The 12783-nt window shown below is 33.8% G+C and overlaps 2 protein-coding genes across 2 annotated transcripts; one reads left to right on the plus strand and one right to left on the minus strand.

The window, feature by feature from the left end:
• The first annotated feature begins 458 nt into the window (after positions 1-458).
• LOC106304436 (ATPase 2, plasma membrane-type) lies at positions 459-5321 on the plus strand. Its single transcript, XM_013740853.1, has 10 exons — positions 459-686; positions 1580-1699; positions 1793-2029; positions 2111-3100; positions 3185-3329; positions 3420-3584; positions 3667-4181; positions 4264-4437; positions 4520-4884; positions 4971-5321. The coding sequence occupies exons 1-10, from the start codon at positions 645-647 to the stop codon at positions 5062-5064; spliced, it is 2847 nt and encodes a 948-aa protein (XP_013596307.1). The 5' UTR covers positions 459-644; the 3' UTR covers positions 5065-5321.
• A 2090-nt stretch (positions 5322-7411) lies between these two features.
• Positions 7412-8078, minus strand: LOC106300122 (uncharacterized protein At4g30180). Its single transcript, XM_013736202.1, has one exon. The coding sequence runs from the start codon at positions 8065-8067 to the stop codon at positions 7579-7581; it is 489 nt and encodes a 162-aa protein (XP_013591656.1). The 5' UTR covers positions 8068-8078; the 3' UTR covers positions 7412-7578.
• Positions 8079-12783: the final 4705 nt, after the last annotated feature.

Here is a 12783-nt window from a genome sequence, read left to right on the forward strand (position 1 = left end):
TACTTCCTCTTTTAAGATCAATTTTCGTAGGTTTTATATTTTTTTTTGGGTACAAATGTTAAATTAATATATTTTTTGTTAAAAAAAAAAGGTTAAATTAAATTCGTAAGTTTTGGATATCATAGATTCATAAACAGCAAAATATTAAACATAAAATATGAAAAAATAATCTTGCAACTCATTATCTGTGTTTTATACTAATAACCAAAAATAGGTCATGGTGGAAAATTCGGATCACACTGAAATTAATAAGTTTCTCCCACAATTTTAGCGAAAAACGGACCCACGTATTAGTAACTGGGGGTGGTGTTAGTGAGAAGAATTTGAACGATATCAAAAGCCAACAATAATCAACGGTCAAAGGGTTAAGAGCCAAAAAAAAAAGGAGTAATAAACAAAAATAAATAAAAATCTTTTTTACGGGGCAACGAATGGAGACTAGTTGCTAGGTAGGACCCACAATAACTAATACGGTGGAGAAATTCGTCGTTTTGAGTGGTATAAAATGAGGACTCGTATGGGCTCTGCAACAGATAGCTCGCTTCACCTAATCCTCTGCCCTTTCCTCCATATATGATCGAGTGAAACGGCTGATATAGCTGTCGTTTGAGGTGCTACTTGGCTGTCAGTGAAGGAAAAGAGAGATGTCGAGTCTCGAGGATATCAAAAACGAGACTGTTGATCTGGTAAAATTAAAAATCTATGTTTAATGATCATCATGTCTGTTCTATGTTTTTTTTTTTGCTTCAGTGAGATTATTATAGATCTGTAAACTGTGTTGTGATTTGATCTTGGTTTCGTGTTCTGTCTCTATGCTTTAATGTTTTCCTAACATGTTCTGTTTTTTGTTATCCTGGAGAGCAAAAATCATTTTTTTCTTCCGGATTTTCCAAGAAAAACTCGTTCTTTAAATTGAAACCTGTGAAATTATTACTTAATAAGATCTTTTTATATAAACCAATAAGCAAAAAGAGAGAAAAAAAGTAGATCTACGCATGTGAATGGGTAACACAAAAAGATAAAGAGTTTTCGTTTAGTGGTGGAGCTAAGCTACGTTTCGATAAAGTCCAATCTACTACTTGACTTGTGCACATGCTTTTTGTCTTTTTATTTTTTGTTTTAACTCTACCAGTAGTATAATATTACTATCATTACTTTTTTTTAATTGGCTAGGACAACGAAATCACATAAATTAATTCGGTATTTAAAAAAAAAGGAGTTTTATGATTACAATCTTCTATAAACAAAAGAAGAAGTTCAGATTCCTTTTTTTCCCTTTTTTTTTAAGTTTTGTGTACCTTTCCGTGGTACGTTTAACTTCTCTGTCTTTGAAGCAATCAACAACACATCTTTTGTGCAGACGTAACTTTGGGAATCACATGTTCTGTCTTTAACCTTTCGATGTCACACCGAACTATTCAATCTCTGACTCGCAGTTAAACACCTTGTAGTCATATGAATGTATAAAGGATCTTTTTTAATAAATCACATGAACTGAATAAGATCAAAGGGTTGCTCTCTTTTATTAAAGATCTGGTTTTAGTCTTGTGTCTGACCAAAACTTGCTTTGACTTTGCAGGAGAAGATTCCCATTGAGGAAGTTTTCCAGCAGCTGAAATGTACCAAGGAAGGTTTGACGACTCAGGAAGGGGAAGAGAGGATTCAGATCTTTGGCCCCAACAAGCTCGAAGAGAAAAAGGTCTAAAACTTTGCTGCTTTTCTCAGACATAAACATTTAGTTTCTTGTTGTTGTTTGGTTACTGAGTTTGTCAAATGAAAAACAATTTTACAGGAAAGCAAAATCCTCAAGTTCTTGGGGTTCATGTGGAACCCTCTCTCATGGGTGATGGAAGCTGCTGCAATCATGGCAATCGCTTTGGCCAACGGTGATGGTAGGCCTCCGGATTGGCAGGACTTTGTTGGTATCATCTGTCTTCTTGTCATCAATTCCACCATCAGTTTCATCGAAGAGAACAACGCTGGTAACGCCGCTGCCGCCCTCATGGCTGGTCTTGCTCCCAAAACAAAGGTTTGTTCCCTCATAACAGAACGCTTTGTGAAAGATTATAACAAACTTTAAGCTAATGTTTGTTTGTTTGTATGTGTTCAGGTTCTTAGAGATGGGAAATGGAGTGAACAAGAAGCTGCCATCCTTGTCCCAGGAGACATCGTCAGCATCAAGCTCGGAGACATCATCCCTGCCGATTGTCGTCTCCTTGAAGGTGATCCTTTAAAGGTTGACCAGTCTGCTCTCACCGGAGAGTCCCTCCCTGTGACCAGGCACCCTGGACAAGAAGTCTTCTCGGGCTCAACCTGTAAGCAAGGAGAGATTGAGGCCATTGTCATCGCCACCGGTGTCCACACTTTCTTCGGCAAAGCTGCTCACCTTGTGGACAGCACAAACCAAGTTGGACATTTCCAGAAGGTTCTTACCGCTATTGGTAACTTCTGTATCTGCTCCATCGCCATCGGTATGGTGATTGAGATCATCGTCATGTACCCTATCCAGCGCCGAAAGTACAGAGACGGTATTGACAATCTCTTGGTCCTGTTGATCGGTGGTATCCCTATCGCTATGCCTACGGTGTTGTCTGTAACCATGGCTATTGGATCTCACAAGCTCGCTCAGCAAGGTGCCATCACCAAGCGTATGACTGCCATTGAGGAGATGGCTGGTATGGATGTCTTGTGCAGTGACAAAACGGGAACGCTGACTCTTAACAAACTGAGTGTTGATAAAAACTTGGTTGAGGTGTTCTGCAAGGGTGTGGAGAAGGACCAGGTTCTGTTGTTTGCTGCTATGGCTTCGAGAATTGAGAACCAGGATGCTATTGATGCAGCCATGGTTGGTATGCTAGCTGATCCAAAGGAGGCTAGAGCTGGAATCAGGGAGGTTCACTTCCTTCCATTCAACCCTACTGATAAGAGAACTGCTTTGACTTACATAGACTCAAGTGGTAACTGGCACAGAGTCAGCAAAGGTGCTCCTGAGCAGATCCTTGAACTTGCCAAAGCCAACAATGACCTTAGCAAGAGGGTGCTCAATATTATTGACAAGTATGCAGAGCGTGGTCTCAGGTCTTTGGCTGTTGCTCGCCAGGTACTTGTTTCTCCAATGATAGATACTCTTTTGGTTTCAGACTTGTAAACAAATGTCTTAACTGTTCTTGTATCCTTTATATAGGTGGTGCCTGAGAAAACAAAGGAAAGTCCCGGTGGACCATGGGAGTTTGTTGGTTTGTTGCCACTGTTTGATCCTCCAAGACATGACAGTGCTGAAACCATCAGAAGAGCTTTGAATCTCGGTGTTAATGTCAAGATGATCACTGGTAATAAACTTTACGTAACCATCACTCTTGTCTTTGTTACTAATATACTTTTTACATTTCCTCTTTAACATTCTCTTGTATGTTTGCCAGGTGACCAACTTGCTATTGGTAAGGAGACTGGTCGTAGACTTGGAATGGGAACAAACATGTACCCATCTTCAGCTCTTCTTGGAAACCACAAGGACGCAAACCTTGCATCCATCCCCGTTGAGGAGCTGATCGAAAAGGCTGATGGATTCGCTGGAGTCTTCCCAGGTTTTTATCATTTTAGACTCATTGTTTATTTCAAATGTTGTTATGTTTATATCTAAGCTTTTTTGTTTTTGGATCTTTGCAGAGCACAAGTACGAGATCGTCAAGAAGTTGCAGGAGAGGAAGCACATCGTTGGTATGACTGGTGATGGTGTCAACGACGCTCCCGCTTTGAAGAAAGCTGACATCGGTATCGCTGTGGATGACGCTACTGATGCTGCTCGTGGCGCTTCTGACATCGTCCTCACCGAGCCAGGACTCAGCGTTATCATCAGCGCTGTCCTCACCAGCAGAGCTATCTTCCAGAGGATGAAGAACTACACTATCTACGCTGTCTCAATCACAATCCGTATCGTTCTTGGTTTCATGCTTATTGCCCTCATCTGGGAGTTTGACTTCTCTGCATTCATGGTTCTGATCATCGCCATTCTTAACGATGGTACCATCATGACGATCTCAAAGGACAGAGTCAAGCCATCTCCCACACCTGATAGCTGGAAACTTAAAGAGATTTTCGCTACTGGAGTTGTGCTTGGAAGCTACCAAGCTATCATGAGTGTTATTTTCTTCTGGTTGGCACACAAAACCGACTTCTTCACGGTAACTAATATAACTGAGCTGTTTCATTCACTTAAGTATTTTAGAGTTGTGGTAACTAAACTTTTTACTTTTGGATTCACAGGACAAGTTTGGTGTGAGGTCCATCAGAGACAACAACAATGAGCTAATGGGTGCGGTGTACCTGCAAGTCAGTATCATTAGTCAGGCTCTCATCTTCGTCACAAGATCAAGGAGTTGGTCTTTCGTTGAACGTCCTGGAGCGTTACTTATGATTGCTTTCGTTGTTGCACAGCTGGTAAAGATCATCACTATCTCCCAAGGGTTTCTTCTTAAACCAAACATGTTTTTTAATTCACTGGATTCTTTTACAAATGCAGGTTGCTACTTTGATTGCTGTTTACGCCAACTGGGAGTTTGCAAAGGTTAGGGGTATTGGATGGGGATGGGCTGGAGTGATCTGGCTATACAGTATTGTGACTTACTTCCCACAGGACGTTTTCAAGTTTGCCATTAGATACATCTTGAGTGGAAAGGCTTGGCTCAACTTGTTTGAAAACAGGATTGCTTTAACGAGTAAGAAAGATTTTGGAAAAGAAGAGAGGGAGGCTCAATGGGCAGTTGCTCAGAGGACACTTCATGGTTTGCAGCCAAAGGAACCTGTTAGCATCATTCCTGAGCAAGGAGGTTACAGAGAGTTGTCTGAGATTGCAGAGCAAGCCAAGAAGAGAGCTGAGATTGCAAGGTAAAATAATCATACCTTTAAAGAATTTAACACTCTTTTGATTGGAATTAGAGACTAACAGAATGATTTGTATTTTTTAACAACAGGCTTAGGGAGCTGCACACACTTAAGGGACATGTGGAATCAGTTGTGAAGCTAAAGGGTTTGGACATTGAGACTCCAGGACACTACACTGTCTAAGTCACAAGCAAAGAAAAGAAGATACCAAACATGTGATTGATCCTTTTTTATCCCTTGTTTTTGTTTTTTTTTCTTATTCTTCACTGCCTCTTAAGGTTATTGTTTGCATAGGAAGAGAGATCTTTGTTTATTGCCATAACTCTTCCCCAGTTTCTATTGTTAGTGTTCTTGTTTCTCTGATATGTAACCTTCTTTAGAAGAATCAAGGCATGCTTTTATGTTTGGCACTTTAATCAACACTCTCTACTTTGCTCTTATTCTATGAGCCTATGTAATATTAATCTTCTTCTTTTTCCTTAAATCAAATTCTTATCTCTCTATTTTCATTTGCTTTACTACAAACAATTGGCAATTTTAAATGGGAAATCATCCTATATAAGTGTTTGTTTTGCTTCCACCTAGTCCAAAATCAATAAAAAATCTTATATATTAAAATAGAAGTCATGATTTTTTTCGTGTGTGATTTTTTAACTTGGACTATTACTTAGAAATCATATTAAATGCATTTTATTAAGACTAATAATACATAGAATCTTTAAAATATTTTAATCATTATATCTTTTGATATCTTTTCATTTAAATATAAATATATTTATTTTAAAATTCTAACAAATCTATTTTAAAAGATTTTTACAAGACCTTCATTTTCAAAATTATATTTAAATATTTTCACTAATTTCGAAATTAATTATTATACATTAATATATTCAGTTATCGTTTATAAAATGAAAAATTAAAAATTAAATAAAATTTTATCTATTATATAATCATAATCAATCATATTAAAAGAAAATTACTTTATTGAGCTAAATATAATATATATTTTATTTTCGTAAGTATAAAATATTTATGTCCAAAAATAAAATCTAATACATTGGTAAGATATGTTAACATTAGCAAACTATATAATACATGTATAAAAATTAACATATATTTCTTTAAAGCTAATAATATAAAATCTTTGTAACTACTTTAATCATAATATAGTTTCATTTTAAATATAATATATATTTATATATTATATTTATATATTATATTTTAAAAATTCTAATAAATCTGTGTAAAAATATTTTAACAATAACTTAAAATTATGTTTTATAAGATGAAAAATAAATAAATTATATTCATAGTCATGACATGTTAAAATAAAATTATTATACTTAAATAAATATGTTAAAAGTATATTCAATTGATAAATTTATAAATTTTATTTTCATAAATATAAACTATTTATTTTAAAAATATAATATGATGATAGAACAACTTAAAATTAGCAAAATATATAATACATGTCTAAAAATTAACATATCTTAGACTTTTGTATATACAATAATATATTATCTAAAATGAATAAGCATAAAAAAATATTGGTATAAAGAAATCCAACTTTGAAAGATGGGTCAGAATTTAGCATAAATTAAATAAAAAATAATTTTCAAATATGTTTTCTCATGAATATATTAATTTGCTTAATAACTAAATGCAAATACAATAAGATAAATATATAATAAGAAGTGACAAATACGTATGGTTTTAAACAATTGATTAATTATAACATGTAAATTATAAAATTATTGTATTTGAAATAGTTATATAAACATTTAATTATATGATCAACGTTAAAAATATATATCACTTATGTTGTAAAACAATAATTTATATATAGAATAATGAAAACAAACACCGCGCGGTTGCGCGAATCAAAAATCCAGTTTTTTTATTAAAATCCCAACTAAAAACATGTCATGAGACAAGTTGCGTAGTAGTAGTAGTACGGCTAGAATCTTAAGAGAAGATTTGGATGGGTACGGTGAGTTTAAGACACGTGCATAGATATGGATGATGACTTCAAATCATGACAGGCATAGTTACATAATGTCATCTGACTTTCCTCCGTTTTAGATAATTTTTCTACCCTTTTTCGGTTTTCCATTTTTCTAAGACTTTTGGAAAATACTAAAATAGTATTAATCTTATTTTGTTTACTCAGAAATTGCGTGCGTGTATATACTATATGTTTTAACGGATTGAAAATAAATAGTAATTTTATCTTCTTCAAAGTTGAAAGTTTATAAGTTTGGAATCAACGAGAAAAACTGAAAAACATTGCATGTTAAATAAACATATACACATGTTTGTCAACTTAAAATGATTAGAAAATTAAAGGCACTAAAATAAAGGAACAACGACAGCATAAAGATTAATGGATTATACATGGGCACAAAGAGTCTATTTGACATCACAGCCAACAATATCTTCTCTTCTTTTTTTTTTGATAAGTGACAACCAACAATATCAGATTTTAGATCGATATCCATAAGGATTTTTTATTCATTAACGCCCGGTTATATTAGCTATTTCCTAAACCATATTAATTAAGAGAAGAAGGATAAAACCACTATAATACATATGCTCTCGTTCTTATAGAAACGAGAGAAAATAAAACATAGATAGATGAGTTTAGTTAAAGGACAAACTCAAACACAAACTAAAATCACAAGCTAAAACTAAAAGTCAAGTAGTATCTTGAACAATCGACTTAAGAGCAATCGTTTGCAACTCAAGACACTTAATGTAATTGCCAATCTCACCCAACATTTCTTCTACATTCATCTCTTCACCACCTGGCAAAAGCTTCTGCAGTTCCCTCAGTTTCTCCTCTCTCTCTCCATCTTCGTGTCCACCTTCTTTACCGGATCTTTCTTGAATACGAATTCCGTTGGAAGAAGAACTGGTAGTAGTGGTTGGATTGTTCGAGGACGATAGCTTCTGTAGCAAGAAACGGCTCCATGCAAATTCTTGGGCAGACAAAGCCAAAGCCATGTCTACTTCATGCTTCACGGTTAGTTGGTTGACTTGTGAAGAGTTCTTGTTCATGTTGAGCTTCTTGAGTGCAGGAACTAAGAGGCTTGTGTATTTCCTCGTGAAAACTTCACTAGGGGGTATCTTGTTTGGTTCAACAGAAAACACTCGTTTCTTCTTGTTTATGATTTGCCTCTCCATATGAGAAATTATTCTTGCTACGAAGGAAAGTCTACAAGGAAGAAAGCTTACATATATAGCAAACTTAGAATATGAGAGAGACAGAGAAAAAGGAGTAGTAGGTCCTACACTTGTTTGCATGTAACAATGGCTGATGATATATGTCATTTTGTGGAACTTATTGTGTAGTTAATTTTCACTGTATACATAAATGAGGTAATATGTTGTTGAGTACTATTAGTTTTCTTTCGGGTACAAAACACAATTTATTACGAGGATTTGAAAGTACTAGTCAATGGTAATACTTAGTAGTAATCTTTTTTCTGAATCAACAATGGAATACTATCAACTGACATGCAACCAAAAAAATAGAAAAATAAAGAATATCACAATAAATAATAATATTACATGTAGGTAATTATGTAAAAGTATATATATATTATAATTTGTAAAGAGAGAAGTCGACGAAGAAGGGAATAATATGGGTGAGGGATGATAAAACACATGGAGTCACATGCAAGGGCTCTTATTTGGCTGCATCACAACTACCCCTAAAAGAGGCGTTTTGAGAGTCCCTCCTACCATGTGGCTCCATTCCAAGAACAAGACATCAATACAAAACCCCACCTTCTCTTAATGCGTTCACATGTTCCTTTCTTTATAGCCCCCCTCTCTCGCTCGTATACACACGTAACACACCCACACACATACACCCCCATATTATATATATGCATGTGTATGTCCTTTGGATTTCCCTAGTTTGGATCAGTCTACGAAATTCTACCAACATATTTCATAGTCTATAGATCATCTCACTCCCTCTCTTGCATGCAATCTTTGAATGTAGATGATTAACTTTCCTTTTTTTTTTGTGTGCTAAAAGCAGATGCATGGTAATTTACTATAAAAATTGATTATATAGATCAATAGAGGTACGTAGCTCAACCGGTCGACTAAGGTGCAAAACATTATTTTGAGTGGACAATATATTCTTAGAATTTGATTCGATTCCTTCTTCGTCTAAAATATCCGGATATTTGTAATTCTAAGGAGCAAATCAAATAGTAAATATGCAATATACATAAAAATTAAAACAATAAAAAATAATATTTTAAATATTGGATACCACTCTGATCTGTTATATACATATATACATGTATTTAAAGAATTATATAGATAAATTATATAATTATTATATTTACATGTAAATTTTGAAAAAAGTAGTTATTAAATTTATTATTGTTATTATGTTATCCGAGTTTTCAAAAAACAAATTTCAAAAATATAATACTATTATTTTATATTTATTTTCATTTTTATTTTATTTGAATGGATCAAATCAAATATTTATTTAATATATATATATATATATATATATATAATTTTCCGGATGTAGACACTAAATTCCCCGATGATTACAGATTGGATCGAATATAAATTTTGAAAACTCGGACAAAATGATTAGATCACGAATACCTCTAAAAATCTGGATATTCGATTCATGCTCACCACTAATTAATGTATCCCAAAATGAATATATCACAAATTGAATTTATTTCATACTGTAATTTTATGGTGTGTACATATTTTATGGAGATTAAAATCTAATCGACACAAATTTCCTGACTTTTAATAAACCAAGTTAAGATAAAACTATGGTCATTGACTGGGTTATAAATGATGTTTTTTTCTAGAGGACTTTTGGTATACTAATATGATTTTTTGAAGGATGTGTCGACACCCGAAGAATGGATAATCTTCTCTACACCTATAGAAGAATTTCGACGCAGTAAAATTTTCTTCTCTAATTTCAAGATTAGACATATTCCAAGAGCACAAAATACAATGACGGACAAGTTTGCACGTGGTGCGAAGAGTTCTCCTTCAGCTATGTTTTATGTCGATTCTCAACCTCTGAACTGGCTATCTGAACCGGCAGGTCCTGGTACTTTAGTTTAGTTCTATTGTTGTAAGAAAATGTCTTTCTTTGTGTACGCTTACATTGAGTATATAGTTTATGTTGACAAAAAGGGTAACTATTGATATGAAATGAAAGTCTGTCATTTGGTTTTATCGTTTTAACTATATTCGGAACTTTAATCCCCACAACAATGAGACTCCAGCTCTTGGCTCACTGCGATCCTAGGCAAAGAGAGTTGTTGTGTTATTCAAGATTAGTATCAGTTATTGGATTGCTACTTTTTGCTGTGTGTTTTCCCTTTGTATTTTGGTGTTGTGTAGTTGTTTTTACTTGTTCCTGTTACTGGTTTTTCTTTGTATTTTTTTGTCAAAAATTCTGAAATGGTACCAAATTTAACATTCACACCAAGAAAAAAAATTTAGTCCCCAAAATACGATACACAGAAGAATTATTATTAACAAATTAAAATATAGATTAACTGAAAATAGTATCTACAACTACTAAACATGGGTGGTTGCGCCATTATAAGCTGTCTCTCAATCTATAAAACATGCAATCCATACATTACTATCTTTTATTGTTAACAGCAAAACTGAATGGTCTCTTTTTGTTTTTTGTTGTGTTATTCATCCTACCACAGAAAAGGTCAAGGGCTAGTATATTACTCCCTCCGTTTTTAATTGTAAGTAGTTTTGCTTAAAAACACGAATATTTAGAAAATTGTTATTTAAAAGAATATATCATTTGCTCAATTAATTCAACCAATTATTAAAAACCTAACATTATTTCATTGGTCACACAATATCCGATAAATGAAAAAGATGTATTGAAATATGTAAACTACTTATATTGTGAAACAAACTCTTTTTGGTAAAACTACTTACATTTAGAAACGGAGAGAGTATTAATTAATGCAGCAAGGAAATCTGAAATTGCTTCTAGCTCTTTTGTATACTCCCTCCGTTTTAGAAAGATGTATGTTTTAAGTTTTTCACACTTGTTAATAAAATATATCAGATTTTAGTTTCCAATGCATTATTCTCAACAACTTTTGACCAATAAAATTTTAATAAACACAATTACGTTTTTTGAAGTTTACAATTTGTAATTACTTTATGCATTGAAAATGTAAAACATGTATCTTTTTGAAACAATTTGTTTTTTTTTTAAATATAGATCTTTTTGGAACGGAATGAGTACTATTTATTAATTTCATTAGAATATGATGTTTTCTCTTTTATTTTAATGCAATCCCCTAAATCTTCGATTAGAGGTGCACAACCTGTGTTTAGTTGTTTATAGTAACCATATATAGCTGCATTTTGCACTTTATAGATATATAGCTGTATGTATTCAACATTTTTCTAATATAAAGGTAGAGTAATTTTATAGTTGAAAATAAAAGAAATGAAAGCAACCAAGAGGGAAGCAATGACATAGAAATGTGAAAGAAACAAATATATGGTGAATATTAGAGCATGCATACTAGTTATACACTACAAGAAAACGTGCCCGTAACAACGAACATTTACGACGAAAATATTTCGTCGTAAATTTACATGGTCTTTACAACGAAATTACGAGGAATATAACTTTCGTCGTAAACGCCATGTAAATTTACGACGAACTGATTTCGTCGTAAACTCCATGTAAGTTTACGACGAATGTACGTGGAATGAGAAATACGTCGTAATCATTACATCGACATTACAACGAAGCATGTTACCGTTATATTTAGGTGAAAACGTGTATTCAATGTGCTTTAACTTACCTAATTTCGTCGTAAAGTCGTTGTAAATAATATGTTAAAACCATGTAAAATCCATGTAAAATATTCCTTGTAAAATCGTTGTTATATTTCAACTACCCAACTCGAAAATTTCTCTATATATATGTCATTTCCCACAACTCTCTTCCTCACAACACACAAACGGGAGAAAAAAAAATCCGAAAAAAAAATCAGAAAAAAAAAGATTTCAAAAAAAAATCTAAGAAAAAATGGCCGGTGGCGGTAGTATTTACGAGTTACGGAGTTGGATGTATTTGCACAAAGATTCCGACGGGAGGGTGACGAACGCATTTCTGAGCGGGCTAGAGACATTCATGCACCAGGCGGGCTGTACACCGATCACACAGGAAAGCGGTAAGATGTTCTGCCCCTGTCAGAAATGCAAGAATTCAAAATTTGCACGTAGTGAAACTGTATGGAAGCATTTAGTAAACATATGATTTACACCACAGTACTACATTTGGTATCAACATGGAGAGGGTTATGGGGGAAATGAAGCTAGTAGTAGTAATAATAATTTTGAGGATGGTCATCATAGTGAAGAACCGAATCATTTGCATAATGAATATAATTATCATCAAGATCATGAGCAGATGGTAGATCATGATAGGGTTCAAGATATGATTAGTGATGCATTTTTAGAAACAACTACAACAATAGCTGATGGAACTGGAAATGTAGAAGAACCTAATTTGGATGCAAAAAGGTTTTATGAAATGCTAGATGCTGCAAATCAACCAATCTACACTGGTTGTAGAGAAGGTCTCTCTAAATTGTCTCTAGCAGCTAGGATGATGAATATTAAAACGGATCATAATTTACCTGAGAATTGCATGGATGCATGGGCGGAGTTGTTTAAAGAGTATTTGCCAGAAGACAACGTGTCTGCTGAATCTTATTATGAGATTCAAAAATTGGTTTATAGTCTTGGGTTGCCTTCGGAGATGATTGATGTTTGCATCGACAACTGCATGATCTACTGGAAAGAAGATGACAAGTTAGAAGAGTGTCGATTCTGCAAAAAAAC

Source organism: Brassica oleracea, chromosome C1 (assembly GCF_000695525.1).
Source record: "Brassica oleracea var. oleracea cultivar TO1000 chromosome C1, BOL, whole genome shotgun sequence".
In the NCBI taxonomy this organism is placed as follows: Eukaryota; Viridiplantae; Streptophyta; class Magnoliopsida; order Brassicales; family Brassicaceae; genus Brassica; species Brassica oleracea.